The sequence below is a fragment of the Salvelinus namaycush genome, unplaced genomic scaffold (genome assembly GCF_016432855.1).
Source record: "Salvelinus namaycush isolate Seneca unplaced genomic scaffold, SaNama_1.0 Scaffold83, whole genome shotgun sequence".
NCBI classification, from domain to species: domain Eukaryota; kingdom Metazoa; phylum Chordata; class Actinopteri; order Salmoniformes; family Salmonidae; genus Salvelinus; species Salvelinus namaycush.
Window position 1 is genome coordinate 390,454 of NW_024061564.1, and position 20,764 is coordinate 411,217.

The 20,764-nt window shown below is 44.2% G+C and overlaps 1 protein-coding gene across 1 annotated transcript; it reads right to left on the reverse strand.

The window, feature by feature from the left end:
* Window positions 1-875: 875 nt before the first annotated feature.
* LOC120042999 (repetitive proline-rich cell wall protein 1-like) lies at window positions 876-20,285 on the reverse strand. Its single transcript, XM_038987725.1, has 2 exons — window positions 19,797-20,285; window positions 876-989 (listed from the first exon to the last, which is right to left on the reverse strand). The coding sequence occupies exons 1-2, from the start codon at window positions 20,283-20,285 to the stop codon at window positions 876-878; spliced, it is 603 nt and encodes a 200-aa protein (XP_038843653.1).
* Window positions 20,286-20,764: the final 479 nt, after the last annotated feature.

The following is a 20,764-nucleotide window of genomic DNA, read 5'->3' on the forward strand; positions in this document are numbered from 1 at the left end:
GGAGCTTGTTGGGTGGCTGTAGAGGAGTTGTAGGGGGGATTCTTCAGATCTGTGGCTGAGTTCACACGTCTCTTTCCTCCCTGTCTCATTAACAGCTGTCTGGCTGGAGCAGACCAATACAGCTGTGTTTACTGTCAGTCTCCGACCCCCCCACACAGACACACTCAGCATAAATGTAGAAGCTACTGGACTGTCTTCCTCTGCCGAATGAGGAAGAGGTTGCTGGACTTAAGACAATTGATTCAAATGTTCAAGCTCTTGAAATAATCATTATTACAGTAGAATCAGGTGTGTTAGCGCTGGTTGGGAACAAAAGCCTGCACCGTGCTCCCCAGGTTTCTCCCTGTAATGTAGTCAAAACAGATCAGGGTGGAGTAGTCCTCTCCTGCCTCTGGTCTGCTGCCAGAAGCTTCCGTTGTGCTTTTAAGAGGTTCTGTCCAGTGTCCCACCACAGATCTGCCTCGGTTCAAAACTCTACTACACAAATAGAAGCTGATTGACTGATTGATGTTTACCTTCGGAACCTGCGGAACACCTATGGAACATTCCAGAACATTCCAGAACCGACTCAGTGCTGCTCTGCTCACCCACCTGACCCAGTCTGCTCGTGAGTGGGGGGTTGACAGATATAGGGCTGGGAGTGGACGTGTGAACACACACAGAAACGCACCCACACACGCATACACACACACACACACACACACACACACACACACACACACACACACACACACACACACACACACACACACACACACACACACACACACACACACACACACACACACACACACACACACACACACAGTGAGAGCACCATAGTGGGCTACAAGCAGGAGCTGCACGGCAACAAAGACCCAGAGGTCCACGAACTGTCAGAGGGGACAGAGGGGGGTACGAGGGGGACAGAGGGGCGTACGAGGGGGTTTGGGGGGGTAAGAGGGGGGTACGAGGGGGTCTGGGGGGGACAGAGGAGGGTACGAGGGGGTCTGGGGGGGTACGAGGGGGACAGGGGTGTGGGCCCTCTCAGAGGAGAGTGTCTGGGAGGCTTGTGGTCTGGTCCCCCTACTCCAGTCTTTAAGGGGGGGGGGGCATCAGCACTTTAAAGGGAAAGGAGAGAAGTGGTGGGGAAAGTACTCAACTGTCAAACTTGTGTAAAAGTAAAGATACCGTAATAGAAAATGACTCAGGGGAAAAGTCCCCCAATAAAATACTACTTGAGTAAAAGTATAAAAGTATCAAAAGTAAATGTAATTGCTAAAATATACTTATAAGTAAATGTATAAATAATTTCAAAATCCTTATATGAAGCAAAGCAGACACCACCATTTTGATTTTATATATTTTTTTTACAGATAGACAGAGACACACTCCAACACTCAGACATCATTTACAAATGAAGCATGTGTGTTTAGCGAGTCTGCCTGATCAGAGACAGTAGGGATGACCAGGGATGTTCTCTTGATAAGTACTTGAATTTCACAATTTTCTTGTCCTGCGAAGCATTCAAAATGTAACGAGTACTTTTGGGTGTCAGTGAAAATGTATGGCGCAAAAAATACATTATTTTCTTTAGGAATGTAGTGAAGTAAAAGTACAAGTTGTCAAAATAGTACAGTAAAGTACAGATACCAAAAAAATAAACTACTTAAGTAGTACTTTAAAGTATTTGTACTTAAGTACTTTACACCACTGAAGGAGAGAGACGGGAGAGGACCTTCCCTTAATGTGACAGGTGTGACTGGGGGCTTGTGCTCTTCATTAGGGTTCATTCAGGTGCTTTGTGTGGTGTCTGGTCCCCTACCATCACACAACCTTTAAATAAGAACCATCACACAACCTTTAAATAAGAACCATCACACAACCTTTAAATAAGAACCATCACACATCCTTTAAATAAGAACCATCACACAACCTTTAAATAAGAACCATCACACAACCTTTTAATAAGAACCATCACACAACCTTTAAATAAGAACCATCACACATCATTTTAATAAGAACCATCACACATCTCTCACAGTGTTGTTAGTTAGAGAAAGCTCACAGTAGACAGTGTTGTTAGTTAGAGAGAAAGCTCACAGTAGACAGTGTTATTAGTTAGAGAGAAAGCTCACAGTAGACAGTGTTGTCAGTTAAAGAGAGAAAGCTCACAGTAGACAGTGTTGTTAGTTAAAGAGAGAAAGCTCACAGTAGACAGTGTTGTCAGTTAGAGAGAAAGCTCACAGTAGACAGTGTTGTTAGTTAGAGAGAAAGCTCACAGTAGACAGTGTTGTCAGTTAGAGAGATAGCTCACAGTAGACAGTGTTGTCAGTTAGAGAGAAAGCTCACAGTAGACAGTGTTGTCAGTTAGAGAGAGAAAGCTCACAGTAGACAGTGTTGTTAGTTAAAGAGAGAAAGCTCACAGTAGACAGTGTTGTTAGTTAAAGAGGGAAAGCTCACAGTAGACAGTTTTGTTAGTTAGAGAGAAAGCTCACAGTAGACAGTTTTGTTAGTTAGAGAGAAAGCTCACAGTAGACAGTGTTGTTAGTTAAAGAGAGAAAGCTCACAGTAGACAGTGTTGTCAGTTAAAGAGATAAAGCTCACAGTAGACAGTGTTGTTAGTTAGAGAGAAAGCTCACAGTAGATAGTGATGTCAGTTAGAGAGATAGCTCACAGTAGACAGTGTTGTCAGTTAGAGAGAAAGCTCACAGTAGACAGTGTTGTTAGTTAGAGAGAGAAAGCTCACAGTAGACAGTGTTGTCAGTTAGAGAGAAAGCTCACAGTAGACAGTGTTGTTAGTTAGAGAGAGAAAGCTCACAGTAGACAGTGTTGTCAGTTAGAGAAAGCTCACAGTAGATATTTTTGTTAGGTAATTAGAGCAGGTGAGAATTAAGGCTTCAGGATGCTTCAGTTCGGCAGGCGCCTAGCCAATGTCGAACTGAGAGGAGACATTACTGTGTGCTGAGAGGAGACATTACTGTGTGCTGAGAGGAGACATTACTGTGTGCTGAGAGGGGACATTACTGTGTGCTGAGAGGGGACATTACTGTGTGCTGAGAGGGGACATTACTGTGTGCTGAGAGGGGACATTACTGTGTGCTGAGAGGAGACATTGCTGTGTGCTGAGAGGAGACATTGCTGTGTGCTGAGAGGAGACATTACAGAGAGGAGACATTACTGTGTTCTGAGAGGAGACATTACTGAGAGGAGACATTGCTGTGTGCTGAGAGGAGACATTACTGTGTGCTGAGAGGAGACATTGCTGTGTGCTGAGAGGAGACATTGCTGTGTGCTGAGAGGAGACATTGCTGTGTGCTGAGAGGAGACATTGCTGTGTGCTGAGAGGAGACATTACAGAGAGGAGACATTACTGTGTGCTGAGAGGAGACATTACTGTGTGCTGAGAGGAGACATTGCTGTGTGCTGAGAGGAGACATTGCTGTGTGCTGAGAGGAGACATTACAGAGAGGAGACATTACTGTGTGCTGAGAGGAGACATTACTGTGTGCTGAGAGGAGACATTACTGTGTGCTGGGAGGAGACATTACTGAGAGAAGACATTACTGTGTGCTGAGAGGGGACATTACTGTGTGCTGAGAGGAGACATTACTGAGAGGAGACATTGCTGTGTGCTGAGAGGAGACATTACTGAGAGGAGACATTACTGTGTGCTGAGAGGAGACATTACTGAGAGGAGACATTACTGTGTGCTGAGAGGAGACATTACTGTGTGCTGAGAGGAGACATTACTGTGTGCTGAGAGGGGACATTACTGTGTGCTGAGAGGGGACATTGCTGTGTGCTGAGAGGAGACATTACTGAGAGGAGACATTACTGTGTGCTGAGAGGAGACATTACTGTGTGCTGAGAGGAGACATTACTGTGTGCTGAGAGGGGACATTACTGTGTGCTGAGAGGGGACATTACTGTGTGCTGAGAGGAGACATTACTGAGAGGAGACATTACTGAGAGGAGACATTACTGTGTGCTGAGAGGAGACATTACTGAGAGGGGACATTACTGTGTGCTGAGAGGAGACATTACTGTGAGGAGACATTACTGTGAGGAGACATTACTGTGTGCTGAGAGGGGACATTACTGTGTGCTGAGAGGGGACATTACTGTGTGCTGAGAGGAGACATTACTGAGAGGAGACATTACTGAGAGGGGACATTACTGTGTGCTGAGAGGGGACATTACTGAGAGGGGACATTACTGTGTGCTGAGAGGAGACATTACTGAGAGGAGACATTACTGAGAGGAGACATTACTGAGAGGGGACATTACTGTGTGCTGAGAGGAGACATTACTGAGAGGGGACATTACTGTGTGCTGAGAGGAGACATTACTGAGAGGAGACATTACTGAGAGGAGACATTACTGTGTGCTGAGAGGAGACATTACTGAGAGGAGACATTACTGTGTGCTGAGAGGAGACATTACTGAGAGGGGACATTACTGTGTGTTTGGTGATTGGAGATTATATCCTCTAATGGTGATAAAACTTAATGGGCTTTAGTCTTATCATTCCTATCAGAAAGAGAGAGAATAACCACTGTCGTAGGAGTGTGTGTGTGTGTGTGTGTGTGTGTGTGTGTGTGTGTGTGTGTGTGTGTGTGTGTGTGTGTGTGTGTGTGTGTGTGTGAGGCGGTCTGTGCACCAGGTCTGGTCTGTGCAGGTCCAGGTGTGCTGTTGATGTTTTTATCAGGACTGAATCAGCTATAGAGAGGTTTCCCAGAGCTACCTCTGCTACAGTTACTGAACACACACACACACACACACACACACACACACACACACACACACACACACACACACACCCTTCTCATTCCCTACATCTACACACACAACTGCAGTTTCATTACATGAATCAATGTCTAAATCAACCCCACTCCTTCTACATTCATCTACCATAACACACACACACGCACACACACACAGTGACAGCGTAAATCAAATGTCCTAGTGTGACTGACCACGCAACCACACTGCACCCTGTGGCCTCAATGACATCAGTCCATAACCAATATCCAACGGGTCAGAAATGACTCCCACTCCACAAACCCCCCCTTGAATACCAGAGGTCCGGTCACATCAAACCTGTCATCCCAACATGACCTGGAATCAGTCCAGACTAGACCACTTAACTGGTAATGAAGGGGGGGGGGGGGTGAAGGAGGAGGATAGAAAGAGAGGAGAAGAGGAGAGAAGAGAAGAGAACTAGTGAAGGAGAGAGGGAGAGGAGAGGAAACGGAGAGAAGTGAAAGAGTGAAGGAGGGAGAGGAAAAGAGAAGGAGAGATGGAGAGAAGAGAAAGAGAAAGATAGGAGAGAATGAGAGAGGAGAGAGGGAGAGAAGAGAAAGAGAGAAGGAGAAGGAGAGAAAGAAGGAAAGAGAGAGAGAGGAGAGAAGGAGAGAAAGAGAGAAAGGGAAGAGAATGAGAGAGACATTAACAAGGACAGAACGACACCAGATATATATATACGGTTCTCACCTGCCAATCTCTGCTCTGGAGACACGCATGCACTTGTGAACACACACACACACACCCTCTCTCTCTCTCTGAGGGCTGTGTGTGTAAACTAAGGTCCTGAAGGTTAAGAGGGTGGCCTCTCTTGTTCAAGGTGCATGTTTTGAAAATGCTGGGCTCTGATTGGCTGCTGGGGGGGGGGGGAGATTTGAGAATTCAACCCAGGATCCTCTGTGACAGGGTTGTAACCCTCTCTGCTCCTAACAATGGGACTCACCACAATGGGGTCTGGGTCTCATATAGCATCTGAGTGTGTGTGTGTGTGTGTGTGTGTGTGTGTGTGTGTGTGTGTGTGTGTGTGTGTGTGTGTGTGTGTGTGTGTGTGTGTGTGTGTGTGTGTGTGTGTGTGTGTGTGTGTGTGTGTGTGTGTGTGTCTGTGTGTCTGTGTGTGTGTGTGAGAAGTGGTGTAAAATGTGTTATATGATATCCAACAGTATGGCTCAGTAAATGGTTACCCCTAGCGATATATATATCTTTTAGGTTCGGTCCAGTTTGGTCCGGTCCGGTCTGGTCCGGTCCTGGTCAGTTTGTTTTTTCTAATGTAGAGGATTGCCGTGTCCGTCAGTGTTGTAGACCTGCCGGTCTGTAGAAAGTTCTGATTGATAATTCCATTTGAATCCCTGATATATAACGAACACACAGACTACAGTGTGGGATGGAGGATATGCAGCCAACCAATCTTTTTCAGTTATGTGAATATTTTATTTCACAATGTAATTAAATCTCTTTGCCTTCAGAAGACAATTCACAGCCCTTTCTGTTGACGGAACTCATCCCTTATCTTCATGGAGTCAGAGAAACATTTTAATAGACCTTATTAATATACAAATTGCATAGTCTTATCACGGGTCTTATGTGAGGTACATATATAATATGCATATATGACAAATATTACTTCATTACGTGTGTGTGTGTGTGTGTGTGTGTGTGTGTGTGTGTGTGTGTGTGTGTGTGTGTGTGTGTGTGTGTGTGTGTGTGTGTGTGTGTGTGTGTGTGTGTGTGTGTGTGTGTGTGTCACAGAGTCCGCAGCACTTAGGGAGCCAACCAAGGCCCTATTTCCAAACTCACCGAGTCCTCATTGACCCCATTGACATTTTCCTAAGAGGCGTCTCTATAACTGCCCTGAGGGGCCTCTGCAGTCAAATTAAGATATCTGAACTGTTTTCTGAGTGTGTACTGAGAACACACTGAGAACACACTGAGAACACACTGAGAACACACTGAGAACACACTGGGAACACACTGAGAACACACTGGGAACACACTGAGAACACACTGGGAACACACTGAGAACACACTGGGAACACACTGAGAACACACTGAGAACACACTGAGAACACACTGAGAACACACTGAGAACACACTGAGAACACACTGGGAACACACTGGGAACACACTGGGAGGGGGAAGTTCACAGTCGTCCTCTCTGACACTACTACGATAATACTCATCCATCTGTCCCCGAAGACAAACTACGATCCAACAGAGTCCTCAACTATTCTCTAAGTATAAACTTCTTGACAGACACCTGTTTTAACCAGTCTGGTTATTCACTGACACGTTGGCTAAAAGATACCATGTCTTTCCTAACGCACATTGTTTTAACCATTTTGTGAGTATATTCCTTGCGGGAAGTTTACATTAGTTAATAACACTAAAGAAGAAAGGCTCTAGTAGGATTTCGCCTAATGTTGGAAATGTTGACAGCATGGTCCTCTCAGCTCTCTGCTATCTGAGACCAAAATCTACTCTGAGGTAATATAGAGACAGCCTCAGGTCTACTCTGAGGTAATATAGAGACAGCCTCAGGTCTACTCTGAGGTAATATAGAGACAGCCTCAGGTCTACTCTGAGGTAATATAGAGACAGCCTCAGGTCTACTCTGAGGTAATATAGAGACAGCCTCAGGTCTACTCTGAGGTAATATAGAGACAGCCTCAGGTCTACTCTGAGGTAATATAGAGACAGCCTCAGGTCTACTCTGAGGTAATATAGAGACAGCCTCAGGTCTACTCTGAGGTAATATAGAGACAGCCTCAGGTCTACTCTGAGGTAATATAGAGACAGCCTCAGGTCTACTCTGAGGTAATATAGAGACAGCCTCTGGTCTACTCTGAGGTAATATAGAGACAGCCTCAGGTCTACTCTGAGGTAATATAGAGACAGCCTCAGGTCTACTTCCTCTACTCACTAGAATCTGATGGTTAATTATATTGTCCGTTGGATGACATCAAGATATGAGTCAGGGGTGATAAGAGAGGAGATTAAATTTAATTAAACTTCAGAAATTAAATTAATTCATATTCTGATCATTTCTGGCTATGAAAGTGAAATTTCCTTCATATAATTTAACAGAGACGTGAGTGAAATATAAAAACACACAGTCCGTTTCCGTTTCCGTTGTAAATTAAAATGTAAAAGATGGATAAGTAATTACCCAATAATTACTACAGTGCTGCAAATTCCTATAACGGGAAAATAGACCTACTCAAGTTGGATAGAAACTATATATTGTACTCATCAACTTCATGTGATTTCATTCAGATTATTGATAAGATTGTTTTTCATTAACACAAAGCCTAATAATAATAATGGCAACATTCTATAACATCAAACCTGATAATCGTAGTTTGTTTTGTTTTGGTTTAAACCCGTCTTGACAGTGTTAGACTGGTGTGAACAACTACAGCGGGAATAGCGCAGTTACTGTGTCTGGCGCACACGGGCCTGTAATGCGTTCTGATCCCGTAGGCCTAAAACAACATTAAAATCATTTAAACAAGTATAGAAGATGACAGTGTAAATACATTAGAATATAATAGGATATAACAGACCACCAAATCTTCTGCGTGAACCCCACAGCAGACCATATTAGCGGTCTAAATCAATTTAGTGACACGTCAGATAACTTGAATGACTGAAATTAGCTGTCGCTGATACAGCCGCTTACAAAGCATTTCAACAATTTCATGGATTCATTCATTTGTCTAACTAGACTATAAGCGACCTAAATGTCAGAGGTCAAACTCGACCACTAACTAATTAGACCCATTGACCTAAAATGAAAATGACCTAAACCCTCACCTACAATAAAATTAAAATGAACAAAGTAATTCAATCTTCAGCCTAATAATGAGGATTGCATAATTTAAAACAAGAAAAAAATAGCCATATATACCCAAGCAAGTTTTTCTACACGTCGGAAAGAAAATGATTCCAACCTAAAATCCAGTTTTCTTGAACACATATAGTCTCCATTTTGACCACAGCCACGGAGGTAATTTAGAACCCAGTTCGCCGGGTTTGCAGATACAGGCCTACAGCACGTACACAAACTCCACATTCAGCAAGGAGTTTAATTAACCCCAAAGTTGTGTCAAATAAAAATAACTGTATCAAAACGTCAACTCTGCGACTCTCGGGGAAGCTATTTTGAAAACTTCTATAAGTGAAATGAGGCGTGCACAATAGGGAGTTTATGCTGATACAAAAGCGCATTAAAAGTAACCATAAACATTCATTACAGTCCGTGGCGCGATATTAAATAATGTATCCTTACTTGTATGGTTGAGTTGCACGTCCGTTTCCCCCTGAGCGTTCGGCGTTCCAAAACTTTCTCCAGAGTTCCAGAACGAAGTCTCTTCGTTGAGAGAACAACTTTATGAACGACCGATTATACAAGTATGAGTTTCCTCCCGAGAAAATAGACAAATTCCACCTCCGTTAAATTACACTTGGCACGGGAGTTTCCTTTTATCGTTGACTAATTTCGCAACAAGTTCCACAGAAAAGTTTTTCGGTCCGTTCCAAAAGAACCCGCTCAGTTCGCTCCTCGGTCTCGGATATCGTTCTTAGGTCTCCTGTTCACGGCGGTGGGGACAGTTGTTTGCTCCGCTGGCATAGCTAGCATAGCAATAAGAAACAGGTGTACAATACAAATTAGTTCGCGATTAGTTGCTCCGTCTCCAAACGATTACGCAGCGTATCTGTTTCACGCAAAAATAAACACACGCGAAGTATTCCGGTTAGTGAGATGACAGACGCTGCTCCGGACAGAGAGCGTGAAACAAAAGAAAATATGAACTACGGTATGAGGACTCCACTTTTAGTAGCATACCCCAGCCTGCTTACCAACGAACGCCAGTCACACGCAAGAAGAGAAAGTTCCTCAGTAGCAACACCATCAGAGCCTGAGGATATCCAGATAGTTATTGGCCCCCTTCAAGTATACATTCCTTTAATAAAACCCCCCGTAAACTCCAGTCCCCGGCGGCGAGAGCCGTGTGACAGGCAGAGCTGGGTGGAAGTCTCGCACGGGGCGTCCGGTAGCGGTATAGTTGAAGTTAGCGGCAGAGAGCGGATAGCCGGACAACTTCCACAGTCCTCTAGTCGATGTTCGAGTTTAGAGCGAGTGAGTTGGGAGAGTTTCGCCCAGTGCGTAGCCCATGCGCCTGCCCTCTTCGCAGAGCTGTCTTCGGAGCGGGGTAATAAAGTAGCAGGAGGGGATATCCCAAAGTACCCCAGCAACTCCCACAGGACTGGACAGGAGCGCGCACAGACACACACAGAACAAGTGTTGATTGACAGCCATCACTAAGGCCGGGTTTTTTGAGATGCCCGCGCATTTGTCATGTTTGTCTGAAAACTGTTTCAGAGTTACTATAGAGTGATCAGAACACTGCTAATTTAAAACCTAGAGATAGTTTAATGCAAATGTTTTATTTGTTTGATCATTTCCTTTAGTATTAAATCCATAGCAACCACTGAGTTTTACAAGTTTTATTTTAAATATGTCTAATTCTTATATTATAAGTCTATCAACAAATATTACATTGAGATTGCGTGTAACCGGCCTTCACACAACACCCCATAATGTCAGAATGGAATTACGTTTTTAGAAATTTTTACAAATTAATAAAAAATGAAAAGCTGAAATGTCTTGACTCAATAGGTATTTAACTCCTTTGTTATGACAAACCTAAATAAGTTCAGGAGTAAACATGTGCTCAACAAGTCACATAATAAGTTGCACGGACTCTGTGTGCAATAATAGTGTTTAACATGATTTATTTTCTGATGATTTTTGAATGACTACCTCATCTCTATACTCCACCATACAATGATCTGTGTGAGGTCCCTCAGTGGAGCAGTGGGTTTCAAACACAGTCTCAACCCCTCGGACCAGGCAGCTTTCCCAATGCCTCGTAAAGAAGAGCACCTATTGGTTGATGGGTAAAACATTTTTTTTTAAATGAATGGATATTAGCACAGGTTAAACCTGGTTCAGTCTGCTTTCCACCAGACCCTGAGAGATTCACCTTTCAGCAGGACAATAACCTAAAACACACCGGGCTGGGTTTCTGTACAGCACTTTGTGACATCAGCTGATGTAAGAGGGGCTTTATAAATACATTTGATTGAAATATACACTGGAGTTGCTCACCAAGACGACATTAAATGTTCCTGAGTGGCCTAGTTACAGTTTGGACTTAAATCGGCTTGAGAAATCTATGACAAGACTTGAAAATGTCTGTCTAGCAAGGATCAACAACCAACTTGACAGAGCTTGATGATTTAAAAATAATAATAATTGCCAAATATTGTACAATCCAGGTATGTAAAGCTCTTAGAGACTCACCCAGAAAGACTCACAGCTGTAATCACTGAAAAAAGGTGATTCTAACATGTATTGACTCAGGGGGTGTGAATACTTATGTAAATTCGATTTCTGTATTTCATTTTCAATAAATGTGCAAAACAATTAAAAAAACCTGTTTTCACTTTATCGTTATGTATTATTAATTGTGTATTGTGTATTATGTATTATGTATTATGTATTGTGTATTGTGTATTATGTATTATGTATTATGTATTGTGTATTATGTACTATGTATTATGTATTAGGTATTGTGTATTATGTATTGTGTATTATGTATTATGTATTATGTATTGTGTATTGTGTATTGTGTATTATGTATTGTGTATTATGTATTATGTATTATGTATTGTGTATTATGTATTGTGTATTATGTATTGTGTATTATGTATTATGTATTGTGTATTATGTATTGTGTATTATGTATTGTGTATTGTGTATTATGTATTATGTATTGTGTATTATGTATTATGTATTGTGTATTATGTATTATGTATTGTGTATTGTGTATTATGTATTGTGTATTGTGTATTATGTATTATATATTGTGTATTATGTATTATGTATTGTGTATTATGTATTGTGTATTGTGTATTGTGTATTATGTATTGTGTATTGTGTATGATGTATGATGTATTATGTATTGTGTATTGTGTATTGTGTATTGTGTATTATGTATTGTGTATTGTGTATTATGTATTGTGTATTATGTATTGTGTGTAGATGGGTGAGAGAAAAAACATCTATTGAATCCATTTTGGATTCAGGCTGTAACACAACAAGTCAAAGGGTATGAATACTTTCTGAAGGCCCTTTACTTAATGAACACACAGCTGTACATTGTAAAGTATTTCCTCATACTGTGAATATAACAGAGTCTGTGATTGAGTCATTCTTGTCCCTTACCAGATAGGCCTCTGTCTCTATGAGACTCAGAGGCTTAGTGGTCTGAACAGCACAGTGACAAGCTATAATGTGTTTCTCCAATGGCTGTGAGGCTGGTGAATGTGTCCCATTGTTCTGTCTCTCTGTACAACGCACACACACACGCACAGGCACAGACACAGACACAGACACAGACACAGACACAGACACAGACACAGACACAGACACACACACACACACACACACACACACACACACACACACACACACACACACACACACACACACACACACACACACACACACACACAGCAGGTATACTCCAATACACGTACACATGCACACAATGCCATTTCAGGTCCAATGCCAAACAAACACATGGTTTCAGTCTAACAGTACAATAAGCAAATGGTACAGGCACGTCTCATAGAGTACAGTAAGATACTAAGAGAGAGAGAGAGAGAGAGAGAGAGAGAGAGAGAGAGAGAGAGAGAGAGAGAGAGAGAGCGAGCTCTGCGTACCCTCAGATTACACAGATCCACAAAGAATTCCAAAACAAACCCAATTTTGATAAACTCCCATATCTACTGGGTGAAATACCACAGTGTGCATCACAGCAGCACGATTTGTGACCTGTTGCCACAAGAAAAGGTCAACCAGTGAAGAACAAACACCATTGTAAATACAACCCATATTTATGTTTATTTATTTTCCCTTTTGTACTTTAACCATGTGTACATTGTTACAACACTGTATATATACATAATATGACATTTGAAATGTCTTTATTTTTTTGAAACTTCTGTGAGTGTAATGTTTACTGTTCATTTTTATTGTTAATTTCACTTTTGTATCTTATCTACTTCACTTGCTTTGGCAATGTTAATATATGTTTCCCATGTCAATAAAGCCCTTAAATTGAAATTGAATTGAGAGAGAGAGAGAGGAGACCATACTGTACTCTGAATGTTACAGGCACGTCTCATACAGTAAGATACTAGGACAGAGAGAGAGGAGACCATACTGTACTCTGAATGTTACAGACACGTCTCATACAGTAAGATACTAGGACAGAGAGAGAGGAGACCATACTGTACTCTGAATGTTACAGACACGTCTCATACAGTAAGATACTAGGACAGAGAGAGGAGACCATACTGTACTCTGAATGTTACAGGCACGTCTCATACAGTAAGATACTAGGACAGAGAGAGAGGAGGCCATACTGTACTCTGAATGTTACAGACACGTCTCATACAGTAAGATACTAGGACAGAGAGAGGAGACCATACTGTACTCTGAATGTTACAGGCACGTCTCATACAGTAAGATACTAGGACAGAGAGAGAGGAGGCCATACTGTACTCTGAATGTTACAGGCACGTCTCATACAGTAAGATACTAGGACAGAGAGAGAGGAGGCCATACTGTACTCTGAATGTTACAGGCACGTCTCATACAGTAAGATACTAGGACAGAGAGAGGAGGCCATACTGTACTCTGAAGCCTGTCTTTGTTCTGTATATTAGAACCAGTACACAGCCTGTGAGAACAGCCCTTTACACCAACACAGACCCATAGTTACAGTAAGTCAGGTGAGAGGCCAGTCTCACGCCAGTCTTTCCTTTATTAATAAAATACACTAAAACCACCGCTCCCTTCCTGAGGCTGAACAGACGTGACCCTGAGGATCATGACATCATCCTCACCCTGTACCTCATCCCTCCATCCCTCTACCTCATCCCTCCATCCCTCTACCTCATCCCTCTACCTCATCCCTCCACCTCATCCCTCCACCTCATCCCTCTACCTCATCCCTCTACCTCATCCCTCCATCCTTCCACCTCATCCCTCTACCTCATCCCTCCACCTCATCCCTCCACCTCATCCCTCCATCCCTCCACCTCATCCCTCCATCCCTCTACCTCATCCCACCATCCCTCTACCTCGTTCCTCCATCCCTCTACCTCGTCCCTCCATCCCTCTACCTCATCCCTCCATCCCTCTACCTCATCCCTCTACCTCATCCCTCCATCCCTCTACCTCGTCCCTCCATCCCTCTACCTCATCCCACCATCCCTCTACCTCGTCCCTCCAACCCTCCAACCCTTGGCCCTCCATCCCTCTACCTCGTCCCTCCAACCCTCTACCTCGTCCCTCCATCCCTCTACCTCGTTCCTCCATTCCTCTACCTCGTCCCTCCATCCCTCTACCTCGTTCCTCCATCCCTCTACCTCATCCCTCCATCCCTCTACCTCGCCCCTCCATCCCTCTACCTCATCCCTCCATCCCTCTACCTCGCCCCTCCATCCCTCTACCTCGTCCCTCCATCCCTCTACCTCGTCCCTCCATCCCTCTACCTCGTCCCTCCATCCCTCTACCTCGTTCCTCCATCCCTCTACCTCGTCCCTCCATCCCTCTACCTCGTCCCTCCATCCCTCTACCTCATCCCTCCATCCCTCTACCTCATCCCTATATCCCTCTACCTCATCCCTCTACCTCATCCCTCCATCCCTCCACCTCATCCTTCTACCTCATCCCTCCACCTCATCCCTCCATCCCTCCACCTCATCCCTCCATCCCTCCACCTCATCCCTCCATCCCTCTACCTCATCCCTCCATCCCTCCACCTCATCCCTCCATCCCTCCACCTCATCCCTCCATCCCTCTACCTCATCCCTCCATCCCTCTACCTCGCCCCTCCATCCCTCTACCTCATCCCTCCATCCCTCTACCTCGCCCCTCCATCCCTCTACCTCGTCCCTCCATCCCTCTACCTCGTCCCTCCATCCCTCTACCTCGTCCCTCCATCCCTCTACCTCGTTCCTCCATCCCTCTACCTCGTCCCTCCATCCCTCTACCTCGTCCCTCCATCCCTCTACCTCATCCCTCCATCCCTCTACCTCATCCCTATATCCCTCTACCTCATCCCTCTACCTCATCCCTCCATCCCTCCACCTCATCCTTCTACCTCATCCCTCCACCTCATCCCTCCATCCCTCCACCTCATCCCTCCATCCCTCCACCTCATCCCTCCATCCCTCTACCTCATCCCTCCATCCCTCCACCTCATCCCTCCATCCCTCTACCTCATCCCACCATCCCTCTACCTCGTCCCTCCATCCCTCTACCTCATCCCTCCATTCCTCTACCTCGTCCCTCCATCCCTCTACCTCGCCCCTCCATCCCTCTACCTTGTCCCTCCATCCCTCTACCTCATCCCTCCATCCCTCTACCTCATCCCTCCATCCCTCTACCTCGTCCCTCCATCCCTCTACCTCATCCCTCCATCCCTCTACCTCATCCCTCTACCTCGTCCCTCCATCCCTCTACCTCGTCCCTCCATCCCTCTACCTCGTCCCTCCATCCCTCCAACCCTTGGCCCTCTCCCCGTCGGTCTGTTTTCTTAATTATCCCAACTCTAACCTCTAACCTCACCTCTCCTTCTTCCTTGTCTTTCTCCTAATAGAGAATATTTCATTAGAATGTTTGTGTTGAGTTTCCAGTAAGCGGCTGCATAGTGTCAGTGTTCTGTGTTTCCTGGTCTACAGTCTGGCGACCCTCATCTTTGATGAAGACAGACACTGATTCACCTCTCTCCCTCCATTTCTCTCTACTCTCCCTCTCTCTGTCACACACACACACACACACACACACACACACACACACACACACACACACACACACACACACACACACACACACACACACACACACACACACACACACACACACACACACACACACACACACTGTCTAACGCTGCAGCAGGTAGAACACTCTCCTCTCCTCCAGAAACCTGTCAGAACCTGTATTCATTTCTCCTTCCACAATTTTTTGTGACGGGAGGAGGCTTTTCTTACGTGCGTGTGATTCGAGCGTGTGGTGTGTGTGTCCGTGTGTGTGTGTGTGTGATGTGACCGTGCAGTGTGTGTGTCCACGTGTGTGTGTGTGATGTGAGCGTGCGGTGTGTGTGTGTGTGCGTATGTGTGTGTGTGTGATGTGAGCGTGCAGTGTGTGTGTCCGTGTGTGTGTGTGATGTGAGCGTGCGGTGTGTGTGTGTGTGTGATGTTAGCGTGCAGTGTGTGTGTGTGTGTGACATGGAGCAGCCTTGTAATTACCTGTTGAAGTAACCACAGCCCCACACAGACAGATCCATGGTTCAGGACAGTGGTAATGTTGGCCATGCTAACATCAATTATACCTGCTGAGAGACAACAGTATGCAGGTTACCCTCTGTCTCTCTATGTCTCTCTCTGGTGTCTCTCTCTGCTCTGCTCTCTCTCTCTGCTCTGCTCTGTCTCTCTCTGTCTCTCTCTGGTGTCTCTCTCTGTCTCTCTCTGGTGTCTCTCTCTGCTCTGTCTTACTCTGCTCTGCTCTGTCTCTCTCTGGTCTCTCTGGTGTCAATTCAATTCAATTCAATTCAAGGGGCTTTATTGGCATGGGAAACATGTGTTAACATTGCCAAAGCAAGTGAGGTAGATATTATACAAAAGTGAAATAAACAATACAAATTAACAGTAAACATTACACATACAGAAGTTTCAAAACAATAAAGACATTACAAATGTTATATTATATATATACAGTGTTGTAACAATGTACAAATGGTTAAAGCACACAAGTTAAAATAAATAAGCATAAATATGGGTTGTATTTACAATGGTGTTTGTTCTTCACTGGTTGCCCTTTTCTTGTGGCAACAGGTCACAAATCTTGCTGCTGTGATGGCACACTGTGGAATTTCTCCCAGTAGATATGGGAGTTTATCAAAATTGGATTTGTTTTCAAATTCTTTGTGGATCTGTGTAATCTGAGGGAAATATGTCTCTCTAATATGGTCATACATTGGGCAGGAGGTTAGGAAGTGCAGCTCAGTTTCCACCTCATTTTGTGGGCAGTGTGCACATAGCCTGTCTTCTCTTGAGAGCCATGTCTGCCTACGGCGGCCTTTCTCAATAGCAAGGCTATGCTCACTGAGTCTGTACATAGTCAAAGCTTTCCTTAAGTTTGGGTCAGTCACAGTGGTCAGGTATTCTGCCACTGTGTACTCTCTGTTTAGGGCCAAATAGCATTCTAGTTTGCTCTGTTTTTTTGTTAATTCTTTCCAATGTGTCAAGTAATTATCTTTTTGTTTTCTCATGATTTGGTTGGGTCTAATTGTGCTGTTGTCCTGGGGCTCTGTGGGGTGTGTTTGTGTTTGTGAACAGAGCCCTAGGACCAGCTTGCTTAGGGGACTCTTCTCCAGGTTCATCTCTCTGTAGGTGATGGCTTTGTTATGGAAGGTTTGGGAATCGCTTCCTTTTAGGTGGTTGTAGAATTTAACGGCTCTTTTCTGGATTTTGATAATTAGTGGGTATCGGCCTAATTCTGCTCTGCGTGCATTATTTGGTGTTCTACGTTGTACACTGAGGATATTTTTGCAGAATTCTGCATGCAGAGTCTCAATTTGGTGTTTGTCCCATTTTGTGAAATCTTGGTTGGTGAGCGGACCCCAGACCTCACAACCATAAAGGGCAATGGGCTCTATGACTGATTCAAGTATTTTTAGCCAGATCCTAATTGGTATGTTGAAATTTATGTTCCTTTTGATGGCATAGAAGGCCCTTCTTGCCTTGTCTCTCAGATCGTTCACAGCTTTGTGGAAGTTACCTGTGGTGCTGATGTTTAGGCCGAGGTATGTATAGTTTTTTGTGTGCTCTAGGGCAACGGTGTCTAGATGGAATTTGTGGTCCTGGTGACTGGACCTTTTTTGGAACACCATTATTTTGGTCTTACTGAGATTTACTGTCAGGGCCCAGGTCTGACAGAATCTGTGCAGAAGATCTAGGTGCTGCTGTAGGCCCTCCTTGGTTGGTGACAGAAGCACCAGATCATCAGCAAACAGTAGACATTTGACTTCGGATTCTAGTAGGGTGAGACCGGGTGCTGCAGACTGTTCTAGTGCCCGCGCCAATTCGTTGATATATATGTTGAAGAGGGTGGGGCTTAAGCTGCATCCCTGTCTCACCCCACGACCCTGTGTGAAGAAATGTGTGTGTTTTTTGCCAATTTTAACCGCACACTTGTTGTTTGTGTACATGGATTTTATAATGTCGTATGTTTTACCCCCAACACCACTTTCCATCAATTTGTATAGCAGACCCTCATGCCAAATTGAGTCGAAGGCTTTTTTGAAATCAACAAAGCATGAGAAGACTTTGCCTTTGTTTTGGTTTGTTTGGTTGTCAATTAGGGTGTGTAGGGTGAATACATGGTCTGTTGTACGGTAATTTGGTAAAAAGCCAATTTGACATTTGCTCAGTACATTGTTTTCATTGAGGAAATGTACGAGTCTGCTGTTAATGATAATGCAGAGGATTTTCCCAAGGTTACTGTTGACGCATATTCCACGGTAGTTATTGGGGTCAAATTTGTCTCCACTTTTGTGGATTGGGGTGATCAGTCCTTGGTTCCAAATATTGGGGAAGATGCCAGAGCTAAGGATGATGTTAAAGAGTTTTAGTATAGCCAATTGGAATTTGTTGTCTGTATATTTGATCATTTCTTTAAGGATACCATCAACACCACAGGCCTTTTTGGGTTGGAGGGTTTTTATTTTGTCCTGTAACTCATTCAAGGTAATTGGAGAATCCAGTGGGTTCTGGTAGTCTTTAATAGTTGATTCTAGGATTTGTATTTGATCATGTATATGTTTTTGCTCTTTATTCTTTGTTATAGAGCCAAAAAGATTGGAGAAGTGGTTTACCCATACATCTCCATTTTGGATAGATAATTCTTCGTGTTGTTGTTTGTTTAGTGTTTTCCAATTTTCCCAGAATTGGTTAGAGTCTATGGAGTCTTCAATTACATTGAGCTGATTTCTGACGTGCTGTTCCTTCTTTTTCCGTAGTGTATTTCTGTATTGTTTTAGTGATTCACCATAGTGAAGGCGTAGACTCAGGTTTTCCGGGTCTCTATGTTTTTGGTTGGACAGGTTTCTCAATTTATTTCTTAGATTTTTGCATTCTTTATCAAACCATTTGTCATTGTTGTTCATTTTCTTCGGTTTTCTATTTGAGATTTTTAGATTTGATAGGGAAGCTGAGAGGTCAAATATACTGTTAAGATTTTCTACTGCCAAGTTTACACCTTCACTATTGCAGTGGAACATTTTACCCAGGAAGTTGTCTAAAAGGGATTGAATTTGCTGTTGCCTAATTGTTTTTTGGTAGGTTTCCAAACTGCATTCCTTCCATCTATAGCATTTCTTAATGTTACTCAGTTCCTTTGGCTTTGATGCCTCATGATTGAGTATTGCTCTGTTCAAGTAGACTGATTTTGCTGTGGTCTGATAGGGGTGTCAGTGGGCTGACTGTGAACGCTCTGAGAGACTCTGGGTTGAGGTCAGTGATAAAGTAGTCTACAGTGCTACTGCCAAGAGATGAGCTATAGGTGAACCTACCATAGGAGTCTCCTCGAAGCCTACCATTGACTATGTACATACCCAGTGTCTCTCTCTGCTCTGCTCTCTCTCTCTGCTTTGCTCTGTCTCTCTCTGGTGTCTCTCTCTGTCTCTCCCTGGTGTCTCTCTCTGGTCTCTCTGCTCTGCTCTGTCTCTCTCTGCTCTGCTCTGTCTCTCTCTGGTCTCTCTGGTGTCTCTCTCTGCTCTCTCTCTCTGCTCTGCTCTGTCTCTCTCTGTCTCTCTCTGGTGTCTCTTTCTGCTCTGCCCAGCACCCCACACAGACACCTCCAACACAGATACCTCCCACACAGACACCTCCCACACAGACACCTCCAACACAGACACCTCCAACACAGACACCTCCCACACAGACACCTCCAACACAGACACCTCCAACACAGACACCTCCAACACAGACACCTCCAACACAGACACCTCCAACACAGACACCTCCAACACAGACACCTCCAACACAGACACCTCCCACACAGACACCTCCCACACAGACACCTCCCACACAGACACCTCCAACACAGACACCTCCCACACAGACACCTCCAACACAGACACCTCCAACACAGACACCTCCCACACAGACACCTCCCACACAGACACCTCCCACACAGACACCTCCCACACAGACACCTCCCACACAGACACCTCCCACACAGACACCTCCCACACAGACACCTCCAACACAGACACCTCCAACACAGACACCTCCCACACAGACACCTCCAACACAGACACACACACTATACTTTCCCTCGTTCCCTCGTTTCCCTCCATGCTAGGTAAAGCTCCGCCTTATCTCAGTTCACTGGTCATGATAACAACACCCACCCGTAGCACGCGCTCCAGCAGGTATATCTCACTGATCATCCCAAAAGCCAACACCTCATTTGGCCGCCTTTCCTTCCAGTTCTCTGCTGCCTGTGACTGGAACGAATTGCAAAATCGCTGAAGTTGGAGACTTTTATTTCCCTCACCAACTTTAAACATCTGCTATCTGAGCAATTTACCTACCTCATCCCCTTACTGTTTTTATTTATTTACTTTTCTGCTCTTTTGCACACCAGTATCTCTACTTGCACATGATCATCTGATGATTTATCACTCCAGTGTTAATCTGCGAAATTGTAATTATTTGCTCCTATGGCCTATTTATTGCCTACCTCCTCATGCCTTTTGCACACAATGTATATTTTCCTACTGTGTTATTGACTTGTTTATTGTTTATTCCATGTGTAACTCTGTGTTGTTGTCTG

Coding starts and splice junctions, on each gene's coding strand:
- LOC120042999 (XM_038987725.1), bottom strand. CDS start 20,285: ATGGAGGGAAACGAGGGAACGAGGGAAAGTATAGTGTGTGTGTCTGTG. Junction 990..19,796: donor GGGAGGTGTCTGTGTGGGAG/GTATCTGTGTTG, acceptor GTACCCCCCCAG/ACCCCCTCGTACCCTCCTCT.